Source organism: Falco rusticolus, chromosome 10 (genome assembly GCF_015220075.1).
Source record: "Falco rusticolus isolate bFalRus1 chromosome 10, bFalRus1.pri, whole genome shotgun sequence".
Classification (NCBI taxonomy): Eukaryota; Metazoa; Chordata; class Aves; order Falconiformes; family Falconidae; genus Falco; species Falco rusticolus.
Window position 1 is genome coordinate 790572 of NC_051196.1, and position 23051 is coordinate 813622.

The 23051-nt window shown below is 48.4% G+C and overlaps 1 protein-coding gene across 1 annotated transcript in view; it reads right to left on the reverse strand.

Annotated features, from left to right (window-relative positions):
* SLC22A18 (solute carrier family 22 member 18) overlaps nucleotides 1–21377 on the reverse strand; it is a 59816-nt gene extending 38439 nt beyond the window's left edge. The window contains 4 exon segments of the mRNA XM_037402379.1: nucleotides 15928–16060; nucleotides 16809–16954; nucleotides 19633–19730; nucleotides 20839–21377. Coding sequence (XP_037258276.1) covers nucleotides 15928–16060; nucleotides 16809–16954; nucleotides 19633–19730; nucleotides 20839–21021 — 560 coding nt within the window. The 5' untranslated portion in view covers nucleotides 21022–21377.
* Between the last annotated feature and the right edge of the window lie 1674 nt (nucleotides 21378–23051).

Consider the following 23051-nt stretch of genomic DNA (forward strand, 5'->3'; position numbering starts at 1 on the left):
ATATTAGGCCCTAGGCTAGCCAAGACTTTATCGGTTGGAAAATCCCAACCATGAGCACTAGCTGCAAGGAGGCGGGGCGGGGGGGGGGGGGGGGGGGGGGGCAATAAAAAAAATGGAGCGCGGAAAGATCAGGCAGGACAAGCCTGAACATGTTCAGTTTGTCCTTCCTACATTACAATTATATCCTCATTCCTCAGAGCAAAAGGCAGTTCAAACAGACAATAAACCCCTTTTTAATCTTATGCTTTGCAGGAACGTCACTGAAACGGAATTGAAGCGGTTCCCAGAGATAAGGTGACAAAAGAAATTAAACCCTTCCCTACAGCTACCCTTCGGTAAAATATCAGCAGAGAAATAGAGAGGCAGCGCTTCAGACATAACTATGTCATTCATTTTAGGAAATAGGACTTACCTTAGTGGTTTCAAACAGATTAATTTAGTATCTTGCTCCTCAAACTCTGCAGCTGCTTCCTTCCTTTGCATTGCAGGAATATTAGCCTCTAAGGCTCATACTAACTTCATTTTATGGGATGGATAGTATTTTATTTCCAGGAAATGCTACTCCCTTTTGAGGTACAACTTAATAAATGCCTCAGTTTAGGTCCCAAGAAATTTGGGCTGAAGCAGTGTAGACCACGGGATGACTTTGGAGCAGCCACCAAACAGGGGGAGTTCCCACCGCTTTTCTTTAACCCCCTCATTTGGGCACAAACAACACAGGCCAACAGAGGGTCAGCTTAGCAGGACAAAGAGAAGAAACGGAGCTGAAGGGCAGGGCAGGGAGTATGCTGGGGATGGACCTGGGAGATCTCCGAAGGCACACCCACCCCATCCTGTCTCACTCCCAAACCAAAAGAAGCAAAACCGAAGGCACAGGGCATTACGATGCCACAGGGAGCAATTAAGTGGTAAGGGGAAAATAATTGCATTTGCAACTAGAAACATGACACGCTAAACAGCACTCAACTGGAATATTTGACAGCTGCAATCCTAGACATAGATGGGACAGGCACAAATAAAAGGCCTCCTCATCTATTACCAAACCACCCAGAAACCATCAGGCACTAACATTGAAAGATTACTACAAAGTGAAAGAACAGCTTTTATTGACATTAAAATTTTAATCTATTTTCACCAAGACTTTTATAAACTATGGAAATCACCCTGCTCGTCACCCAGCTCTGGGGTCCCGTTGCCAACGTGCATTCTATAACGGTAACAGACTTCAGCCCGGTGCAGGACACGCACCTTTCCTAACCATAACTGGGCGCATGAGAACTTAGTTACCAAACTGGAAAGCTGCCTCTGAAATACTTCAGACTGCCTCAGTTTGGGTGTGCTGGATCTTTTCCTGCCTTTCACTGCATCAGGGAATTTCTTTCCACCCTACAGGCCTTAAGAAAGGAGCACATGGTTGAAGGAGTCAGCGGTCATGAATAATCAGGGAGGGACTTTTCCAGAACAAGGCAGTAATGTGAAAAAGTCTTTCTTCTGAGGCGACATTTGCATGACTGAGGGATGACATAATAAGTCCACAAACAAAAAAAGCTTTATACCCCCATGGCGGCTTTCTAAACCTCTCCGTACTGGCTCAGTCCTTCCCCTCTGTGCAGAAGCACCGCATTTTGGGGGCAGGAATTTAAGCCCCATCTGCACCAGGTCAATGGCCATCTTCACAGCTGTGTCTTTCTCTCATTCTTTCTGGCTAATGCAATCCTATGACCCACGTTAACGATGCTATTTTACAGGGTACAGCCTTTCACTGTAGGACCAGAGGGATTTATTTATTTCTGCTCTGGTGTGAAGGTATAAAAGCCAAGCAGAGCCCAGGGTGACAAATCTGTTTGCGTAGGAGATCCATCAACGTACAGCTGGAGCCACCTCTGAGAGGCAAGGCCAGTGCCTGGACACCAGCTTGCAGTGACACAGCAGAACGAAAAGGCAGAAATGCTATTGCCAGAGAGTGAAAAAGCAGCAACATGCCAAGCGCCCCCGCAAAAAAATTAAAATAATTAAGCCCCTGTTAAGACACTTGGGAGTTGCTGAAAGATCCAAATTGAAAAGGAGCTGCTGAAGTGCAGCCAGAGGAGCTGCATGCCAGGATGCATCCTTGCGAAGGCAAGCTCAAGCTCTGCAGGTGCTGCCAGGGCACCGAACTGGTGCTGGAAACCCAGCCAGGGTGTGAAAACACGGTGTAGATGATCAGACTGAGGCAGAACTAATGTTTCACTTCTAGCATGGGCCATTTGCCAGATGTGGACCTCTGCTGAGAGTTAACTGAAACGTATTTGAAACTCTGGACAAAACCCTTTATTTTGCAGGTCATTTGTTTTTAAGGAAAGGGCTGAGCAGCGACCTAAGAAGTCAGAATTGGGTAGTTCAGATCCCCACAGAAAAGTGTCTGGGGACTTTCAGAACGGTGAAGCAGGCGCTACAGGAATGACGGATGCTGGACAAAGCCCAGCCTCACAAGCCTGAGGGGATTTGCTCATGCTGCCAGGAGCGGGGAAACCGTTTCTCACCAGTATAGGAAGTCAAGTCAAGAGCTTGGCAACAAGGGAGGCAGCTCTCCCACAGCTCTGGTTACGCAAACAGCTGCTTTCTTCTGGGTTTCAACATGCTTCACTGCTCCAAAAATAATTTCCTGCTTGATTTGATACCATTAGCAGGAGCACAGAGCACAGCATGAACTGTCATGCCGTTTCACACTGGATCCAGCTAGCCACTGGTTTCTAGCAAAAGTCCCTGATTTCTCTTTTTGGCAGAGGGACACGATTACGCAGGAGTAAATGGTAAGCAGGGTGATACCTTTTCCTCTGCAAAGGGTTCTGATGCAAGTCTGGATGAAAGTACCTGCCACCTTCATCCTTCCAGGCTTCTTTCCAGAGCTGATATTTCCCTGCCCTTACAGCTCGTAACACTTAAGGCATATAACCAACACTTGGCAGCCAAGCAGGAATCAATGCCAACATAAAGTTCAATGACTAAGTCACTGCTTGCTGGGTGATTAGGAGCTGTGCTGGTCCCAGTCAAAAGTAGCTGGAGCTTCCCCATGGCACGAGCACCCAAAAGCTAATAACATGCCTTCTTTCATTCCCCACTGGATGACTTTGTGTCCCTTTTGGGGACTTGTTGGAGTAATTCCAGTCCAGTGCTTTGGGAACAGCAGTACTTCCCATTCCTAGCTGAATTGGAATTTGGCTAGCAAATTTTGCCCCAAGGTATTTCCTGTTCGCTATTCCCAGCCCAGGCATCTGCACGCCCTTCCCAAGGGCCTGCCTTCAGGGGACTCCTCCAGGGGCCTTCACCAACAGTGCTTTGGAACTTCCAGGAAGTTAAAGATGCCAAGGCCCAGCACATCAGCTTCACACTCCATAGCCTGTGGACCACGAACAGCAGAGTACAGCAATCACCCCAACTCATGGTCTTACACAGAGGTTAGCTGGTGTCTTCCACATGCACTTCAAGTAATGTTCTGACAAGGAAATGAAGCAGCAAAGTAAAAATCAGCGTCGCCCAGTAAAACGACAGCTGCAAAGTGGGATTCGGAACCTGACAGCATGTCCACAAATTCATCCTATTTTTAAGGCAGTACAGAGTGCACACTGGTGTGAAGGGGGACTCCTCACCAGAATCTGAAGGTCTGTTCTAACATCTGAGGAAGCTCTATGGGGATTTCCAATACTACATGACTCAGAAGCAGAAATCCTTGACAGCATCAGCCGAGTAATTTGTGCTGCCTTTCTCCCCCTCTTACACCTTGAAATCGAAGTTGCACAATGGCACTTGCTTATGCTTACACATTTTAAACCCAAAGAGACCATGACAGACCATTCCATCTGATCTACACCACATGAGCCTTACCAACCTTTTCTTTCCACAACCATTCTTTGAGCCGCGCAGCAGCTTATGAAAGATGCCCCTCAGCCACCACTAGAAAAGTAAAGGGGTGATAAACTCACCACTGCTTTTGGGGAGCTCGATCAGAAACTAACCTTGGAAGGTGAAGCCACAAAGAGAGGAAAGGTCCCATCAGCAGTCCTGCACAGGACTTAACTCCAGGATGACCCCCCAAGCTTTTATACAGAAGTCAAAATATGCGTCTGAGCTGACCCAAATGCCAGGTGGGGCCCCTCCTGTCACCATCACAATAAAAGGGAATAACCCTGCGAAAAAGTTGGCTCCTCAGCTGCTGGAGGAACTGAGCTGGGTGGGAGGACAGAACTGGTGGGAAGAGTGTACAAGCTGGTTTCCATGCTCAACTGACCCATGTCTGCAGCTGCTGCTGCTCCCACAGCCCAAGGGAGTACAGATAAGCAGCAGTTCAGCTTTTCCAGACATAGCACAAATCCTGTTTACAGCCTCTGGGCTAGACTTTTCAAAAGAAGGAGCTAGGTGTCTATTCTTGCAGGAAACCAGGTGTGTAAACAGTTCAATTAATATACCCAGCAAACTGCTCTAGCACAGCAAAGAGGGCTAGTGGAGACAAGCCAAGAGCACGGGAGCTGAGGAAGGAAAATACTTTTAAAGAATATGCCTAATTAGAGATGGGCCTGGGCCAAAAGTTCATATTTGAACACCTGGAACAGCCCTGGGGAGCAGAATTGTAACCTGAACCCAGATCCACATTTTGTAACTTGCTCCTCTCCCAAACGAACTAAAACCCAGACCCATCACAGTCTGGACTGCAGGTCTCCAACATCTAAAGCCTGGACATCTGGCTTTCTACTCTCAGCTGGGCTATGGCCAAGACATCACGCTCGGCTGCTGGTGCCCTCTGTCCTCTTGCCCCACACCACCGTGGGCCCACCCTGCCCCACTTAGAAGCTTGCTGTTGCTCCTTGGCAGCATGCCCCTGGCTCACTGACACAAGGTGGAGATGCCCCTTCAGTGCCTGATGGCGCAACCCCATTTGCTCCAGTGACCACAGCATGCCCAGCACTGTGACCAAGCCCTGCTTCTCACTGCACTGCCTTCTCACTGCCCTTGCAGGCTACAGCCACAGCTCCTGGCCAAAGCAAGAAACCTGCCCCAACTCAAAGGCAAGTGGCTCCACTCACACCGGCAAGGCAACTACTGACAGCGACCCTCAGTTTTGTGCCAAAGCCACAGTCAGGGCTTGTTTTGAATGGCACAAGCTACATGGCGCAAAAAGCCCTCCATGCCCTTTTTGAGTCCCTTGCAGAAGTGGCAGGCTTGCCTTTCTCCCTTACAGCTTAGTTCTCTGGGACAGAAATCTAAACTTCACCCACACCTTACTATCTCTTTTGAATGTAGATTTTCTTCATAGCAGAATCACATTTGGCAAAGAAAGGTCAGGCCCATCCCCATAAAACCACCCTGTCACAGGCAAGTCATGCATTTCAGACAGCTTGCAAGGCTGACTAAACATTTACTTTTAGATGGCTCATTTCCAAAGTCCAGAAATAGATCCTCATCCACAGTATGAGTGCCCGGGTGTGCCATCGGATGGCTTCATTGCCCCGTTACAGCATGCCATTTGCATTCCTGTGCTTTCCTCCTCTCCAGGTGCTGCCACTGCCCTGCGCCAAGCTTGCTGCCGCGTCCCCCTCTCCGGGCAGACCTACAGATAGGCGGTGATTTATCTCGTAGCTGGATTATTCTTGGTAGGTATTTGGCAGTCATTTTTGCATCATCTGACCTTGAGCCCTGTTAGGATGAGGTAGGTGACTAATGCACGTGGCTCTTGATTGCTTTCCCTCTCCTGGTGGGCACCCAGCCTCTCACCAGCACATAGTGAGATGAATTGGCACAGCTGGAGAGGAGAAAATTGGATTTGTTCACACTGGATGCTGTAATAGTCAAGGCAATGTTTGTGTTTTGGAAACCTTTCAAACAATTTAGCTCCACTACTATTCAGAGCAGCTTTGTGCCACAGATACACTTTTCTAGCTATTGCAAATTCATCCCTGCCACAGCTGAACCTCCATCCCCAAGAAATAAAAACAATTAAGAAAAACAATAATCAGGCTTTACACAAAAGCACAGGAAAAACTTTATGAATCCTTCAAGGGCCAAGAGACTCTGTCTGAAAAGTGCTTGCCACACAGCACCCGAGCAAATCAAAATGATGCAACTTTTGGTAGGGTGGACAGATTACAATCGGGCAATTACACATCCCAGGCCGTGTAATCACATGCAATGAGAACACGTGTGGGTGTAGTGCGAGGCATGAGCCTGGTGTCACCAACCACAGGCTCCTCTGGTTACCTTAAAGGAGTTCTTCAACAAATTATTTCAAAATTTCTCTTCTATACATCAGTAAGTCCCTCTAGAAGTAGGTCTCTTTCTGCCATGAAAAGTAGTTCCTGAAAGACTAGAAAAAACATCCAGGACTACAGCGGAAAATATCAGCCAGAAGAATCGATCCATCATCTGTCTCCTATCCAACTGTGTCTGGACAGTCAGAAAGAGGGGGGAAAGAAATCCATCACACACAACACAGAGAATATGTTATACAGCTTCATATCAGGAAAGAGCCTTTCTAAGCTTCTGCAGGAAGCATGCTTAAACATTTGATGCATAGGCATCCTCAGCTTTAACAACCATTACTGTCTTTCAACCCTCCTTTTTTTAAAGTCTGAGAACAGCATTAAGACTCTGGCCTTCTGTAAGCATTGCTCAGATGCTCCCCAGATGGCTTTTCCAAGGGGATTTCTAATTACTTGGGGTTTTTTAAAGAAATATCCTGCAGAAATCTTTTAGGTTTTTGGAGGTTTCCTGCCTTCCTCTCCAAATTTCTTTAACCAGAGCTTGATTTAAAACCAAACGCATAGGAAACACTTCAACATGTTTCAGATCACATACCCTGGGGTAAAAGAGAAACGAACAAAATCCCATAAAAACAAAGATGGTGCAGATTTCAAAAGGATTCACAGTGAAGCTTTGTAAAGAAGTAATTAGTCCAAAAGTTTCAGCCTGGAATATCACAGTATAAAGGAACATTTAGTGAGACTGAGAGTTAATGCTGCATACAGACCACAAAGGATTGGAGGTATAATCCCCTCTCCACCAAGAAAAATAAATTAAAATCGAAGCAACAATATCTGTAATAACAAATAAACAAGAAAACCTCAGATGCTCAAAAATATTCAAAGTTTTCAGATCCTGTACTACCTTAAAAGGACCAGATTTCCGGAAGTGCTAAATTCCTATCCTCTGAAAATCCATGTTAGCCATCCCCAAGTGGGAGACTGAAAGAAAAGCACAGTCGTTTCTAGAAAGCCTGATCACTGCACTTCTGCTTTAGAGCGCAGTTGGAGAGCAGAGCTGAGCCTCTTACATCTTTGTAAAGCAAAGCGAATTATTCTAATTAACATATAGGGTCTGTGTCTCTCCCAGGCCATCCAAGCCACCTCCCAGGCAACTGTTAAGTTACAAGACATGCTGCTCCTCCAAAGCTGCTGCTCCATATCCCCCAAAATGCAATACAACCATAAAGGGCATGTTTTGTCCTGCCACCTGCAAACACTGGCTGGGAAAACTGGGAGTGCCTCTGCATGTATGTGCCATGGCACCGACCCACTGCTGGCTCAGCACACAGTGCTATGCCCTCTGCACTGACAGACCCTCACCGTGGTGTCTGGCCTCTCAGATCACTCCCTGAGCATTGCCCTCCTCTTGGATCAGCATCTCTGCTTGCCAGTGGTGTTTAAGGGCGTTCGCTGCACCACTTGGCACAGCACAAGGCTCTGCCCGAGTGGTCGGGAGCTTGCAATCTAAATGTGACAGAGAACATTCCTGGTGCTGGAATACCTTCTCCCTTGGCTGTGATAACCCATGATTTTGTCAGGTTAAAGAGACAATCCCCAGCACGTACTGGGTTTAGCCTGGAGATGACCGTTCAGGAAGTCCTTTGCCCTCTGGCTGCTTTCAGTGCCTGAATGCTTCACATATCTTTGGCTCTTGCCAGCTGGTAGAGTGGCTGTGAGCAGGGTATAAGCAGTTTCATAAAGGGACTGTAAGGAAATGAAAACCCGGAGTAGGGCCATGGAAGCTGGTGTAGGTCATGCAAAGTTCACACCTTTTTTATTCCCCTCTGAGCACCCCATCCAAGCAGCCTGGCCTTCACCCACGGCCACGGCGAACTGGCACCCCGTGACAATGAGGTGTTGCACCTCCCCATCCACCTGGCAGACTCCTGCTCGTCCCATCAATCTGGCAGTGATGGCCAAGAGAAGCACTGGGAAGGGTTTCATACCCCATCCGAAATTCCTCCAAAAAGGCTGCTTTTGCACCCATCCTTTACAGATGCCATACTTCAGGCAGGAGGAAAATGGGAGAGAGCAGCAGCAGTGGATGTGCTGTCCCGTTTCTTCCCCCGTGGCAAATGAAGGTCCATATTGGAAATACTACTTCCTTCCAGCCCAAGCCCCTTGATGCTCCAATCTTACTGCTGCAGATGACCCAATACGTCTGAAAACACTAAGCCTTTCTCCTGCAGAGCTTCACCCCTCAGCTCCTCGAGACCTAACTCCTCCCAGTCCACTCTTCCCATGCCAAATCCACACATTTCCGTTCATCCCGACCTTCCCTCCCTTGTCTGATAGTCCTTCCCACACAAGCACATCCTTCCTGCCCCAGTCTCACCACAAGGCTGGGTGCATTCACCGAAGCAGATCAGAATGAAAGGTAAGCATGACCCTTAGAATCTAAAGGATTAGCAGCTGTAACAGACAGAGCTGTCCATACAAACATGTGCAGGCACAAACGGAGGAAGGTTGTGCCACCCTGCGTTGCCCTCCAGGTCCCTCTGCGGGCTCTCGCCGGGTTCAGCTCTGCCCCTGCGCTTCAGCCCCCAGTCTCTGGGACTCCCCGCCACTGTGTTCTGTGGCTGGCTGAGCTCGGTTTTTTCTGCTGCTTTTCTGAAACAGCAAAAAGCTGGCACTTGCTTTTGATTAACTGTTAAAAAAAAAAAACGGAAACAAGCCCCCAAAATGGGCTGGTAGCTGGGCTCACAAAAAGCCTGCCTGCACAGGACACCAGGGGATGAAAAAGAGGACACATCCAGGAAAAACTGCATGCATTCCCCCACAGCAGTATGTATTTGCATGAGCACACCTCATGACAGAAAGAGTCTGCATCCCAAAGGCTGATTAATCTAAATAGCAATATTGTAAATGTACTGAAAGAGGGGGAAAAACCATCTCATTGCCCCAATTCTGCATGAAGAAAACCAGTGCAGAGGGATGGGACAACCTACTCGCGTCACAGGAAAATTGCAGCAGAGCCAAGTCCCAAATCCCAATACAGGGACTTAACCACAGCCTATTCTGTGCTTTCTATTTTCTGTTAACAAAGAAAACAGTATTTCCCTGGATGTCAATCCCCAGTGATACTCCTGGATTTGCTGCTCGGTCGTGAAATATTCCAGGAGTGGGAAAAGCAGATGAAGCTCCAGTGAGTCATGAGCAGACACTGCCTTATTGTGCAAGCTGCACAGTGAGGACCATGTTCAGCTTTATGACACTGCCTCTGCTAGTGAGGCCAGACCCAAAACACCTTGTGCCTTTCCATAAAATTCCAGTTTTGAAGGTTTGGGGCTTTTTTTCTTTCCATTTTTTACACTTATTACTTGGGGCTGTTAAGCTAGGCTTAACAAGAAAAATCAGCCACCACCTCAATGCAACCTTGCAGGGGCACAGCTACCAACCAGCCAGGCAGGGCACCACACCACAGAGAAACCCAGTGCTTTCAAAGCATCAGCCGAGGGGAGCGGCATTCAAACATCCATAATTGTTCAGCAGAGTTAACTTCAGAAGCACACGCGCTTTTGATCGCTATCTAGCCACCACGCGCACAAAGCAGGGTTTCGCTCACCCACCGCCCCCTCACTTTCTGACTCCAGGCATGGGGCAGTGAGGCAGGGCAGCTTCCCTCAGCACAAGGCACGATGAAAGCTGCAGAAGGCAGCAAGGAAGTTTCCTTAGCTCCCCCACAGATATTCCCCCACCCACCCCCTTATTTCCCGTCTGTCTGTCTGTCTGCTGGGGTCAGCCCTCGGAGGGACACCAGGCAGACCACGCCAGGAGTCCCCCTTCCCATGGCTCTGGTGCAAGTCAGTTCCCAGCAGACCCCAACCCTCAGCTCTCTAAGCAACACCAACCAGCCACACAAGGAAGTTTGGAATAGTTGTGTTTGGTTTTTTTAATGCCTTTTCATCATAGTTTCCCTGGGAAGATGAAGCAGCTAACCCAAAAGGGCAGGGATGCCCAGGAGGAAGGAGGGTGCTGTGAGGAGAAGGGGCAGGTGGACATCCCCTGTGAGCTGGCACAGACACGCTCCTTCCCACCAAACCCCTGCAGAAGGCTAACTGGGAATGAGGGTCTGACGGAAGACAGGGAGCTCCTCACAAGGCTGAGGAAGAGGCTGCCAGCCAGCACCCCTTTAGCTCGACGCAAGCAGAGCCATACCCCATGCCCTGTGACCGCCCTCAAGGGTATGGGCTCTCCCTCCCATGAGCTGCTGGCTCCTGCCCCCCAAACCCCACTCCTCCTCCCTTGGGAAAGGGCCCCACCCATGGGCAAAGGACCAAAAAGGACCTCTCCGCCCCATCACCATGTCTCCCTCCACTGAATTTTAGACCAGGGGTTGTAGGGAGAGCATGGAAGCATCAGGTTTCCTGAAGGTCTGCAAAGGTGGAATGAGGGCACCTTTGCCGTGTCAGCATGATTTTCTAATGGGTAAATATGAGGAAGCCAGTGGACCCAAACCTAAAAATGGTGGCCTAGAAGTGGGAGCTGAGGTAGAGGTTTGCAGGAAGGAAGGGCTGGGGATGAGCTTACTGACAACCTGTCTGCTGGATGAAAGCAGCACAGACAGGAAAACTGCTTAGGACCTGCATCCTGGTGACTTCTAGTATGTTCACATTCCAGCATCAGACTCCAGGACTGTGACCGCAGGCACAACATGCTGATGGTCAGACCTAGTGTTGTGGGACTCAAGTGTTAAGCAGGCAGAAAGCCTGTGAAGCTGACTGTTCCCCGAGCTGTTTCAGGCCTGCTCCACAACGAGGTAACTGGTGCTGTAGGAGTGCTGGTGCCTCTCCGTCAGCCACACAGAGTCTGCACAGCAAATTTAGGTGTAGCTGTCTCCACTGTAGATGTCTAAGATTAGGTGAACTCCACCAAAAGTTCACTGAGGCATTTCTCGGGTTCAAGAATAGGTTAAACAAGTCATCAGAACTAGAAAGCTCTGGTGCTGAGAGTAAAGCGCCCTAGACCTGAACTCTGAACAACAAGTTGTGGAGGGATGATATGCATGATCCTCTATTCAGACCCAATTAACATGGACCTTACAATCTTTGGGACCATGGCTTCCAAAACTAAGATTGTTGTCATGCAGAGTAAACAAGAAAAAGAATCTCTGGATCCTTTTTCACAGAAGGCCACAACTGAGTCCTCTGTGCCTTTCCAAACCATCAGCTCTCTGACAAACAGCCCACTTGCTATTCCCTCCCCATCCCCCCCAAGGCACCACAGAGCTCAACCGATGGTGACAGACCACATTGCAGCTCATGGGTGACTTGCTGGCAAGCAGAAACCACCTCCCTCTCTCTGAAGTCCCTTAATACAAAGGGCAACGCAACACCTGTACAAATGTCACTGATCCATGCTGCTTGGCTGATCAACATCATCGCAGGCAGAGAAATACCACAGTTTCAACTGGAAATGAGTGAGAGCAACTCCCAGCAGCAGAATGCCCTGCTTTGTCCTGAAACGGAGCACAACCCTCTCACCCTTGCCATGTTCCCATCCGCCTTCCCAGCTCCCAACCTTCAGCCCCTTCAACACCCACAGTTTTTCCACTCTGATGCAAAGCGATGAGAAATTCCCTGCCAGAGGACATTGTTCAAATGGGTTATTGAAAAGAAATGCAATTCCCTACTCCGGGCAAACAAGCTCCTTCTTTTTCCCCTTGAGGAAGAAGGATAATAGCACAGCCAGGGAAAAAAACCAAAAACCTAACAAACTATCCCCAAAGCCTGCTGTAATAATATTAAACAAGAAACCAAAGGGGTTTGGCCAGGAAAATCCCAAGTTCAAAAGAATAATTGCTCCATGAGATTTAAGCCTACAGCTGAGTCACTAAAATGAAGAAACCTGTCCTCCATAGAAAGCAAACAAATCTTGGGTCATGCACCAATGCTTCTGTATGTCCTTGTTAGAAAGAAAGAAGAAAGCAAAATGCAATTAATCATAATCCCAGAAGAAAGGATGAAATCTCTGTAATTAGCTACCTAGACTCATCTTTCCACTTTTGAAGACTAATCCAGCTTTCTTTCACTCTTCACCCACTGTGCTGCCACAGAAGTCTACTACAAATACCAAATCACTTATTTCCAGCGGTGCACACTCACCTGCAGCCTGTGGTCCCCAACAACTTTGCAGTAAGTGTACAGGAAGGGGGGAACATTTGCAGTGAACAAACACAGCTCCTTCTCTTAGTCACTTTTCGTTGATGAGCTGTCATGCAATCTGCAGACTCCTTAAGAACCTGGAGACTTCAAGCTGAATTATAGGAGTTATTTTTAAGCTAGGTATTTTTTTATATCCACAATCCTGATCCAACTGATCAACGACCAGAAAACACCAATTAAAAAAATAAAATAATAAAAGCACACAAACATGAAAACACTTTCCAAACGGTTAAGATTACAACTGCTTGTGTTAACAGATTGGCTTATACCTCATCCTTAGGAGGTGTAAACTTGCCTGACCATAGAAAGCACGTTCTTCACAGCTGTACACACTGTACAGAGGTGAATGTATAGGGCTATATGTTGAGAGCAAGGTCTCCAGCAATTAAATTCAGTAAGACAAAGCCAGCTGGCAAGCAGCTCCTTTAATTGCAAAAGGCAATGCCATATTCCACAGATGAAAACATGTCCAGGTCTGACTAAGTCACAATTTCTTTGTTATAAGTTCATTCAAAGTTCTGGAAAACATGTGAGGAAGTGTAGTAGTTTAGAGAGAGGAAGAGGAAGGGCTGAAGCTGGTGGCTACAGCTTAGGAGCAGAGGTCAGGATTCAATATCCAAAAAATCCTATGCAGATCAGATGAAGCCATTCAACTTCCCTGGGGTTCCCTTAATAAATAAGGGTTGACAAACATTATTCCAACAATCACAACAGCGACAGACCAGCTCTTCAGATCAAGTACATCAATAGTAAGCACAATGCAGTGAAATACCACCAAAATTACATCAGCTGAGGAACTGAGACTGATTTCTAACGCCTCTCTTGTATACAAACCACTGCAAACATATGAACAATTCTGTCAGTAACAGACGGGGAATGCTGGCCAGCTTTGTGGTGAGGGACAGCAAACAACAGAGTAGACAGAAATCTCCAGCTTTGCTCTGCCATGCCATGGCAGAAAAGCTGATTTTCAAAGGAAGGGGATTGGGTCATTCTTCTGTGAAAAAAACGGAAGCAATTACACAGCCCCAAGCACAGCTGGAGCTTTCCTGCATAAATGTGGGAAACAGAGGGAGATGATTCACAGCCAGTCTGTGGGATATGGCAACAGGGCCAAGGAGCCTCGGGTGCGTCCATAATGCAACACCCACTCCTTTCCCTGCAGGTCAGTGCCACAGACACAGCCAGAGGTGCCAGGGATGCTCCGAGGGCTGCTTTGTGGCGCAGAGCTGTGTTCGTCTGCTCGCAGGGCTGAATTCCCGCTCACCACCAGTATCAGCCAACACACTAAAATTCAGTGGATCGCTCCTCTAATCTTTGCACAGAAATCTGGCAGAAAAGCTAAGCATGGTGTTAAGGCAAAGGTGGTGTTTGGCTGCAGCAAAGGTTGCTACCAAACACCCAGAGTGGCCTTCTCAGCCTGGAGCTGCTGTTTGTAAAATCAAATCAACCCTTTGCATGTCAGGGTGGTCAGAAGGGTCCTGGAGCACGCTGGAGTTTGCCCCTTGTTAACGGGAATTCCTACCATCCTTCCAGGGGAAGGCACAGATCCTCCTGGAGAACACCAGACGGGGCTTCCCCCAGGCCCGCGCCGCATGGCGGAGCAGCCCCAGCCCCAGCCCCGCCGCTGGGCGCAGGCGAAACCACCCTCAGCCATGGGAAAGGCCACAGCTACAGCACTTTTCAGGTGCACGTCCCTCGCTTCCCCGTGACTACCGGCAACGTTCGCTTTCCTCAGTGCTACAGGCATAAAAATGTAAGGGCTAGAGGCTTTCCGAACAAGCAGCAAGGCGGGGAGGCTGGCAGCACCAGCCCGACACCCCCAGCGGCGCTGCAGCCGTGCCTGGGGCCGAGGCCGGGGATGCGCTCCCCGCGCTGGGTTCTGTGCAAACCAGCGACTGCCGCACTGGTTGGAAAGCGAAAGCCATTAGATTTTTGCTACGTAACAGTGCTGCTTGATGCAAACATTTAAATATGGGCATATAACCAACGATTAAGCTGAGAACCGCGGTAACCTTTACTTTCAGACAGCACGCAGAAGGGATACACTCGTGGAATCCCATTGAAAAGAACACTTATTAAAACCCCACTCAACCATCAACTTCTACAAAGACCTTAAAATCCTGAGTTAGCTAAATATTATGTACATCCCCAAATCTAATTTTACGTATCTGTACAAAAGCAATCCCCCTCGCCAGCCCGGTGTTGATGCAGAGCAGGCACCGACCGCAGGATAATTAGGGAAAACCTTCCCAGGTTTCAGGCGACGAAGGGAACTCCCGGGGCAGCGGCCCTGCCCGGCCCTGCCGAGGTACGGCAGCGAACCGTGTGCTCGGGTCCGGCCGGATGGCGGCCTCCGCCTCGCCTCACCCCGCAACAGGGCGCCGCGCCATCCCGGAGGGCCCTCACCTCCCGCCCCGCGCCGGGACGCCGGTGACGCTTGCCTCGGTCGACCGGGGGTGGCGGGGAGAGGGGGGCGGGGGGGGGGGGGGGGGGGGAGAGCGCCGCCGAGGGGCCGGGGGGAGAGAGCGCCGCCGAGGGGCCGGGGGGCGGCGGGGAGAGAGCGCCGCCGAGGGGCCGGGGGGAGAGAGCGCCGCCGAGGGGGCGCCCGGGCGGGGCCGCGCGGGCCGACAGCGCCACCCAGCGGGCGGCGGCCTTTCCCGTGGCCCCAGGGGCAGCGCTGCCCCGGCCGGCGCTCGGCAGGGCTGGGGGGGCCGGTGCTGCGCTGACCTGGACCTGCACGAGCAAGCGTCCGTAACAGCGGCAAAACAAGCGCTCAGCCGTTCGTAAGGGATTTAGTATCTTGGGTTTTTATCCCCACTAGAGAAACGCTGGGGAATATTCCAGGAAGGCGCAGCCCGCGCACTTGCCTGCCTGCAGGGCTCCGCTCCCCCCGGTGGGGCCTGCCCCCTGCCCCCTGCCCCCTGCCCGGCCGCACGGGGCACGGGAGCTGCCGGGCCGCCCCCAGGGCTGCGCTGCGGGACCAGCCGCACACACGCTTCACCCGGCCGCCGCGGCACCACACCTTGTCCCCCTTCGCCCCACTGTCCCAAGCTCGCTCTCCCCTTTGCCAAGGCCCTGCTCCGTACTGGGCGCCCCCAAGCACACCAGTTTCCCCACGAGTTTTTCCACTCTCAGCTGTACAACACTATTTCTTAAAAGCAGGCTGCGCAGCACGCGCTGCCTTTCAGCACACTTGGCTCCAAAGGGAAGACGACTAGGAGGGAGACACACTCCATTTCTTACTTCAGCTTGTTTTTAAATCAATTGAAGTAGACGGAAGATGAGATTTTCAACAAGGTCTCCTTAAAAACAGTTGGAGTTGTTCTCTGTTGCAAAAGCAAAAGCCATATTTTGAGTGCTGGTACAATCCTCTACTGCCACCAGCAGTAAGATACCGTCAAAAGCTGGGGGGGAAGTAAAATACCCCTCAGCAGCTCCCTCAATGATCCCGACAAGGCCAACCAGCGAACAAGCATGCCACTCACCCGAATTCGGTGGAGAGGACACCTCCCAGGGCAGAGCCAACGATGATGCCTATTCCAAAGCAGAGACCCAGCTTCCCCAGAGCATCAGCACGTTGGGAAGGAGTAGTCAGGTCTATAATAACCTTCTGAGCACCTGCAGTGAAAAAGATCCCTTGAAAGAAGCTTGACACAGGGCCCGAGCAGCAGGCACGCAAATTTTTAGGCCAAAGAAACAGTGCCTGCCACAAAACGGTCCTTGTAGCCCCAGGGCAAATGCTTGTGCGCACCGCTGAGTGGAATTGGCTCAGCCCATCAGCCATAGGAAACAAAACCATTCAAACCACTCAAACCACTTCACAAGTGGCAAGAAGAGGCTTAACACTCTATCAATTTCAGTCCTCTCACACGAGTTACATGGACTTCTGGTAGCTAAAGGCTGTTCATGGTTTTTATTAGGAACATCTAGGAAAGGTAGAATAGCTTGGTGGGCAACGAAAAATAGTTTTGTACTCATGTTTCATTTTGACCAATATGCTCATTTTACCAGGAGAAGGGGAAAAGCTCTCCTATAAAATATCCTGCATGGAAGAAGGCAGCCAAGAAGTTTAGGTTAGCACTGCTGCCAGCAAGTGGTCATCACCATGTCTGGATGAAGTCCAAGCAGTTTGCTCAAGATCATACAGGAGGATTGACCTGGTATACTACAGGCTACTAGCCCTGCTTCCCATAACCAGTACACCTGCTGCTTCATGTTCTCACCATTTCATCCCTGATGACCATCAAATGTTCTTCCTGCCTGCCTTCATGCTGTTGAGCCTGTTGACTTCCAGCAACATGAGCAAGAAGAGAGGAATCGGTCAATACGAGCAATTGGGAAACAACTCAGCCCTGACCAACGTTACCTGGTAGTCCATGCATGAACACTGCTGGCAGCCTGGAGAGGAAGAGGAGGGGGATGCTGGTGGAGATGGACATGAGCAGGAAGAAGGCACTTCCAGACGCACAGGAGAGAATTAAGGCTGCTCGGGTGCCAAATTGATCTGCAAACCTGGTACAGAAATGGTACAAGGCTGTCAGAAGTGGGACTGTGCAGCTCGTTGCAAGCATGACGCACCCAGAGGGGTGGAGTCACATGGCCATCTTGCTCATTTATCTGCCATAGGAAGTGCTGATCAGATTCTCAGAAATGCTCTGTTCCCAGAAGAGGACTAGATATTCAGAGGAGCTCAGCTCAATGGGCCTGAGCACTGAACACTCTCTCTTCATTGTGACTACCAGCAATACAAAAATTTGCCTTGGAAAAAACCCAAAAAACAACCAAACTAACCAACCCAAAGCAAGCTCCACCAGAACTGGAAGCCTTGCCTGGAGGAGGAGTGCAAGGACCAGTGCTGAAGCACCAACTGCCCACCTGGGACCACAGGCACAGATCCTTTGGTGTAATGGGAACATGCCAGCAACTGCCGCTACTCAGCCCATTTCCAGACCCCTCGTAAGCACCACAATACGTGCTTGGTTAAGTCTCCTCCCCGGCATCCCCAGTGAATAGATGTGGTTTATCTCAGAGCTACTGAAGACCAGCCACAGGCAGTTACAGCAGCTCAGTAACTCATTCAATAATAACATTCACTTCAGAACACACAGCACCCTCAAATTTTACTTTGTGACGCAAGAGAGTTGGTTCAGACCAGGGAGTCAGGCTAGCTAATTTTTTAGTTCAGGTTCAATGGCAATTGAAGTTATTCCAGTTCCTTTTCAGAGGATGTTAAAAACAACATTTTTCATTCAACACTACTTAAATAGATAGATAGATATTCTTCCATGTAGGTTCAATAAATACTTCAAGATAATGACTCACATTTGCTTCTGTCTGAGGAAAGAAACTCTTAACAGACAGATCAGGTTTTGCTTCAGGTTTTATTCAACTCCAAGATACTTTACAAAGCTAAGTTGGACAAAGTCCAAGAGTACCACAAAAAAGGTTCTGAGCAACTGGGACTAAGATGGCCTTAGATTGTGCCCTTCACTTCAGTTCCTCCCTCCTTCATTTTATTCAAGTCACATATTACAGCTAGCAGATGAGCATTACCTTGCATAGCAATGGGTTGCATTTACACTAAAAGAAACACACACACACCCCAACCCCACACCCACCTCCGAGAAGTGCCAAGGCTAGTCTACAAAGCTAAGCACAAGTAATTAAAGGGCTTTGGGTTGAGAAAGAGGAACAGGTCAAAATCGTGCTGTTTACATGAAAGCCGGGGAAGTTTATATTATCTGTTTGTAACCTAAAGACCACAATTCACTACACAGTCCAGGGCTTTCTTGGTTTTGTTGTTTAAGAGTAAATTTTATTGCTTCATCTTCTCATGGCTGTTTAGGATCAACCAAGAAGAAAAAAGAAAACTGACTAAGGTACACATTTTTCTCTCCTTTATCCCCCTCCTTCCCATTTTCTCTTTATCTACCTTTACACTGAGGTCAAAACAGCCTTGCATCTAGGAAAATCCTTTTTATCTCAAACCTACACCGCAGATTTTGGCTTCAATCTGGCAATATAGACCTTCAGTCCCATCTACACAAGTGGGAGTCCAGACCCAGACAGAACCTGGTTTGCCATTTTCCTTCCCTTTAGCATCTCTTCTGGACATGGGTGAATGGAATGCACAGAGGAAAACCAGATTTCAGATGGCACTGGATCCAGAACAGAAATGTTATTCTAGTTTTGTATTTTAACAGAAAAAGCATTCAAACTGGGTCCTTTGCACCATCTCTGTTCTTAGGAATGCATTTTCTTCCAAGCTTTACTGGAGAATTCAATGTTGTTATTAATTTTAAGATGTGTATTATTGTAGTGTCCAAGGGCTTTTCAAGATCAGATCTCACACACCATGTACCAGAGGATCCTCCCAACCTATATCAACCAGAATGATAAATCCCATGCAGGAAAGCTGAGGCACACACCAGCTCCGTATCCATTTACTACTTTGCTGATCAGTAGCAAGACTGAGAAGAAAAGCTAGATTTTCTCAGCCTTGTTTTCATTTTCTGTCTCTGGCTTACACTGCTCTTTCAAATTCCTTCTTTTTGGCAAAGTGTTCCCCACCACTTCAATTTTTTTGGGGGGCGTTTACATCTCATTAAGAACAAGAGCATGCATCCCACAGGGCAGGGAGGCAGAAAACCCCAGTCTCTTCCACTCTTTCTTCTTATTTTGATAGATGAGCTTATAGCTGCATCAGTTCTTAAAGATTCATGCAAGTCTAGCTTTGTGTTAAACACTGATGTAGATACAGTGAGATTCAGCTGTAAAAATAACATGATCCTCAGTTATTTTCATTGACAGCTCTACTTAACATCAGTAAATATCCTCTTTTTTAGGTTTCCCAGTCACAAGACATTTTTAAGGTTACACATGGCTATAAAACATTCGCAGGATTAAGCCGTTAGGACCCAGGCTCTGAGGACTCTGGTGGTTTAAGCCTGTTCCCAGTATATTGTTACACTTAAACGTCTGTCATTAAAACATAGCTAAGTTAATATAAAGGCTGTGTCTATGTTGTGGTTATTTCTAATTACAGTATTTATTTTCCCTTTGCCCATTTATGAAATCTTCAAACATTTCAACAGGACCACGAACCAGAACTAAATGATTTCTTATTAAACTATAAAAATTCCTGGCCTTTTTCAGCAGTGTAAAGGGTCATGAGAATTGTTCTCACTTACCTTCCGAAAATAGGACCTCCCACAAGCTGGAGGACACCAAAAGTTGTCTGGAGGTAGCCAAACCCCATTGAATCCAAACCTAGGCTCTTTGCCAAGTACTAAAAAAAAAAAAAAAAAAAAAAGAGGAAAAAACCCCAGCAGGTCAAGGGAAATTAAATATGCTGTATTTCTGAATAAAAAACTTAATGTCTGTGTGGAGAGGACTGCAGCTTCAAACAAGCACTTCCTTCAGTTCCCCGAACCTACAGATGAAACCTTCACCGGGTCAGACACATGCTGCTTAATAAAGACCAAAGGTCTCTGTCCCATGCCATCCACTAATGAAGGTCAGGGAGATGTGACCAGAAACATCAGTTTTGCACCAGGTGACAAACCTGAATCACCCTTTACCAGAGCAGGGCAACAGAGCTGGGGAAGGGGCTGGAGCACCAGTCTGATGGGGAGCAGCTGGGGGTGTTCAGCCTGGAGAGGAGGGGGCTCAGGGGGGACCTTCTTGCCCTCTACAGCTGCCTGAAAGGAAGCAGTAGCAAGGTGTCAGTGTCTTCTGTCAGGTAATGAGTGACAGGACCCAAGGAAAGGGCCTCAAGTTTTGCTATGGGAGGTTGAGGTTGGGTATTAGGAAAAAATTCTTCACAGAAAGGCTGGTCAAGCACTGGAACAGGCTGCCCAGGGGGTGGAATCACCATCCCTGGGGGTGTTTAAAAGCCACGTAGATGTGGCACTTAGGGACACGATTTAGTGGTGTACTTGGCGGTGCTGGGCTGATAGTCAGACTCATCTTAAAGGTCTTTTCCAACCTAAATGACTCCGTGACTCTATGAAACCAGAGGAAAGAGTCCAGTAAGCAAGAAGCAATGATTCCCACTCACAGCTGGTTTATTATGCCCTCAGAAAAAACCCACCTCTGATCTGAAACCTCTGATTTCTGCTGCCTGCTTGTTGGGTCACCCTCCCATGCAAGCAAGACACAAACTATGCCAACTTCACCCAGGGCTATCAGACCAGGAAAGGGCTCTAGGTGCTACTGCAGTGCAAATAAACCAGCGTTCTCTGCCTGGGCATGCCCTGGGCACAGCCACAGCCCGCCTGCAAGGGAGGCACGTGCTGTCTGCTCCCCTGCCAGGAACTCCCTCCCGACTGCTGCGAAACTACATAGCCTGGCACCGACAGCAAGACGTGCTGTGGAACAGGACAGTCCATACTCACAGGCACGACTCCCATCTGCATGAAGAGGAAGGTCAGCTCCAGGGTTACAATCAGGTAGGCAACAAGGATCACTTGTCCCCTCTTGACATCTCCCAAGCAGCCTCTCTCCCCCAGGGCCTCGCTCCTCATTCCCGAGGCTTCTTCCTTGCCTCTGGAGCTGGCTTTTGCATTGATAGCACTCATGGAACAGCTTGCTGCAGGCGGACAGGCTGAAAAATGATGTGACGGTGTTTTCTAGCTGGGAACACAAGGCATAGGTAAGGTGCAGAAGCTGTGTGTACAGTCCAAAGCTTACAGTGTGAAAGGTGCTGAGTCAGTGTGCCAGGGATGGTTTGTTGTGTGTGGTTTGGTTTTTTTTCCCTCCTTTCTTTCTCTTTTTTTTCTCTCCTCTTTGCTTACTTGCTAGGCAGGATCAAAGGCAACCACACACCAAACTGCAGATCTCATTCTTCAGCCTTGTCCCAGGTGGGCTCATTGCTTCAAGTACCATCACAACAGAGACCAGCCTGGGGCCCAGCAGGGTGGAAGTGGACATTGCCCCGAACAAGCACGTGAGGAACTCTTCAACTCCTTAACTGTTTCACTTCTGGTGGCTCAGAAGAGATGACTGTTTTCATTCTTTATAAGAGGCACTTTGATGATTTTTTTTTTTTTTTTTGGAGGTTGCAAGCAAAGCTTACAGCAGAACAGCTATTCCAAAGTCTTCCCGGTACTTGCAGTAAATTTACACAGATCCTGGAACAAGCACAGGTTTTACATGCAACTAGAGTTGCTTTCACCAGCACTTCCAACTGAACCATTTTGCCTCCTTTACCAGGTCCTGCAAATTTATAGCGAGACTGAGCTAGCAAATGTTCACATGTGACTCCACTTAGACTACAAATTACCAGCCAATGCCAGAACCTTTTTTTTAAAACATTAAATCCACACAAATCATGAGGCTGACTGCAAACTGGGGAATTAAATAAGACTTATTTGTCCTTTGGGGGGTTTGTTAGTTTGCTTGCTTGCTTGTTTGTTTGTTTTCTTACTTGTTGAAGCCTGGAAGTCTGGTTGAACATTTATCTTTATTTTAAAGACAAAAAGAAAGCAGAGATCCCAATGCTCCAGTTTTGTAGAATCACAGGACTTTTAGTAGGAAGGGACCTCAGGAGGTCTCATCCGCCCTCCTGCTCAAACACATCAGGTCAGCTGTGGCCTTTTCTAGACAAGCTTTGAAAACCTCCGAGAAAAGAGATTTGCCCCCTTCCCTGAATATCTGGGAAAGAAGATTTTCCTAATGTCCAATCTGAATATCTCAAGCTGTAACTTGTGGCTGTTGTCCCTCCTAGCATCAGCTGCCACTGCCACAAAGAGTCTGGCTGCATCACCTCTGGAGCTGCCCTTCAAGGGCCAAAATATGAGTAAAAAAGCACCTTTAAGGAATGACTTTAAGGAAAGCCACGCCAGCACTCCAACAGCCCCAACTCACAATGCCCTAGAAGCTGTATCTATTACCGAAGAAGGAAGATTACCCAGCATGTACCCTGATTTAGCAGAGGATCAGTGTTCAACATTTGGTTCATCTCAGCGCGAAACAATGGATTTGCCTGTGCTTTGAGTGTCCTGCAGCACAGCACCACCATCGTCACTCCCGGGTTTGTGCTGGACAGGAACAATGTACAAATTACGAGCATTGAATAGAAGAGTAAAATTAATGTGAGAACTCTCTTTATGGAGGTTTTGAGACAACCAAAAAAGTAACTCATGCAAATGCAATGTAAAACACTGCTTACGGGAAACGTTGCTGACTTGGACTTGAAAAGCGTCAATATTTTGACAAGTGAGTTTGTCTCAGCAGCAACTGAAAACAGATCCCAGCAAGGCGAGCGAGGGAAGCAATGACTTGCAGATGTAGCCACTTTCCACCAGATACAAGCCTTGTTCTTCCCCAGGGCACGCAGCACAGACAGCTCACCAGCCACATGCTCTCACTCAGATTTAGCTTCTTTTTACAGGCAATGACAAGGGAAATACAGTAAAAAAACCATGGAGTTTAATTTTCAGCCTCTGGGGGAAAAGACACAGTTCTGAGAAGCAGGGACCTAAACTTGGTGCCTGGTGTGGAGGTGACCATGGAGAATGGGCTATGATCACCAGGCTCGGTTCCTCCACATCCCTGGAGCCTCTTGATGGCTCAGTGCCTCAGCCTGCTCCTTAGTGTCTCAGACCAG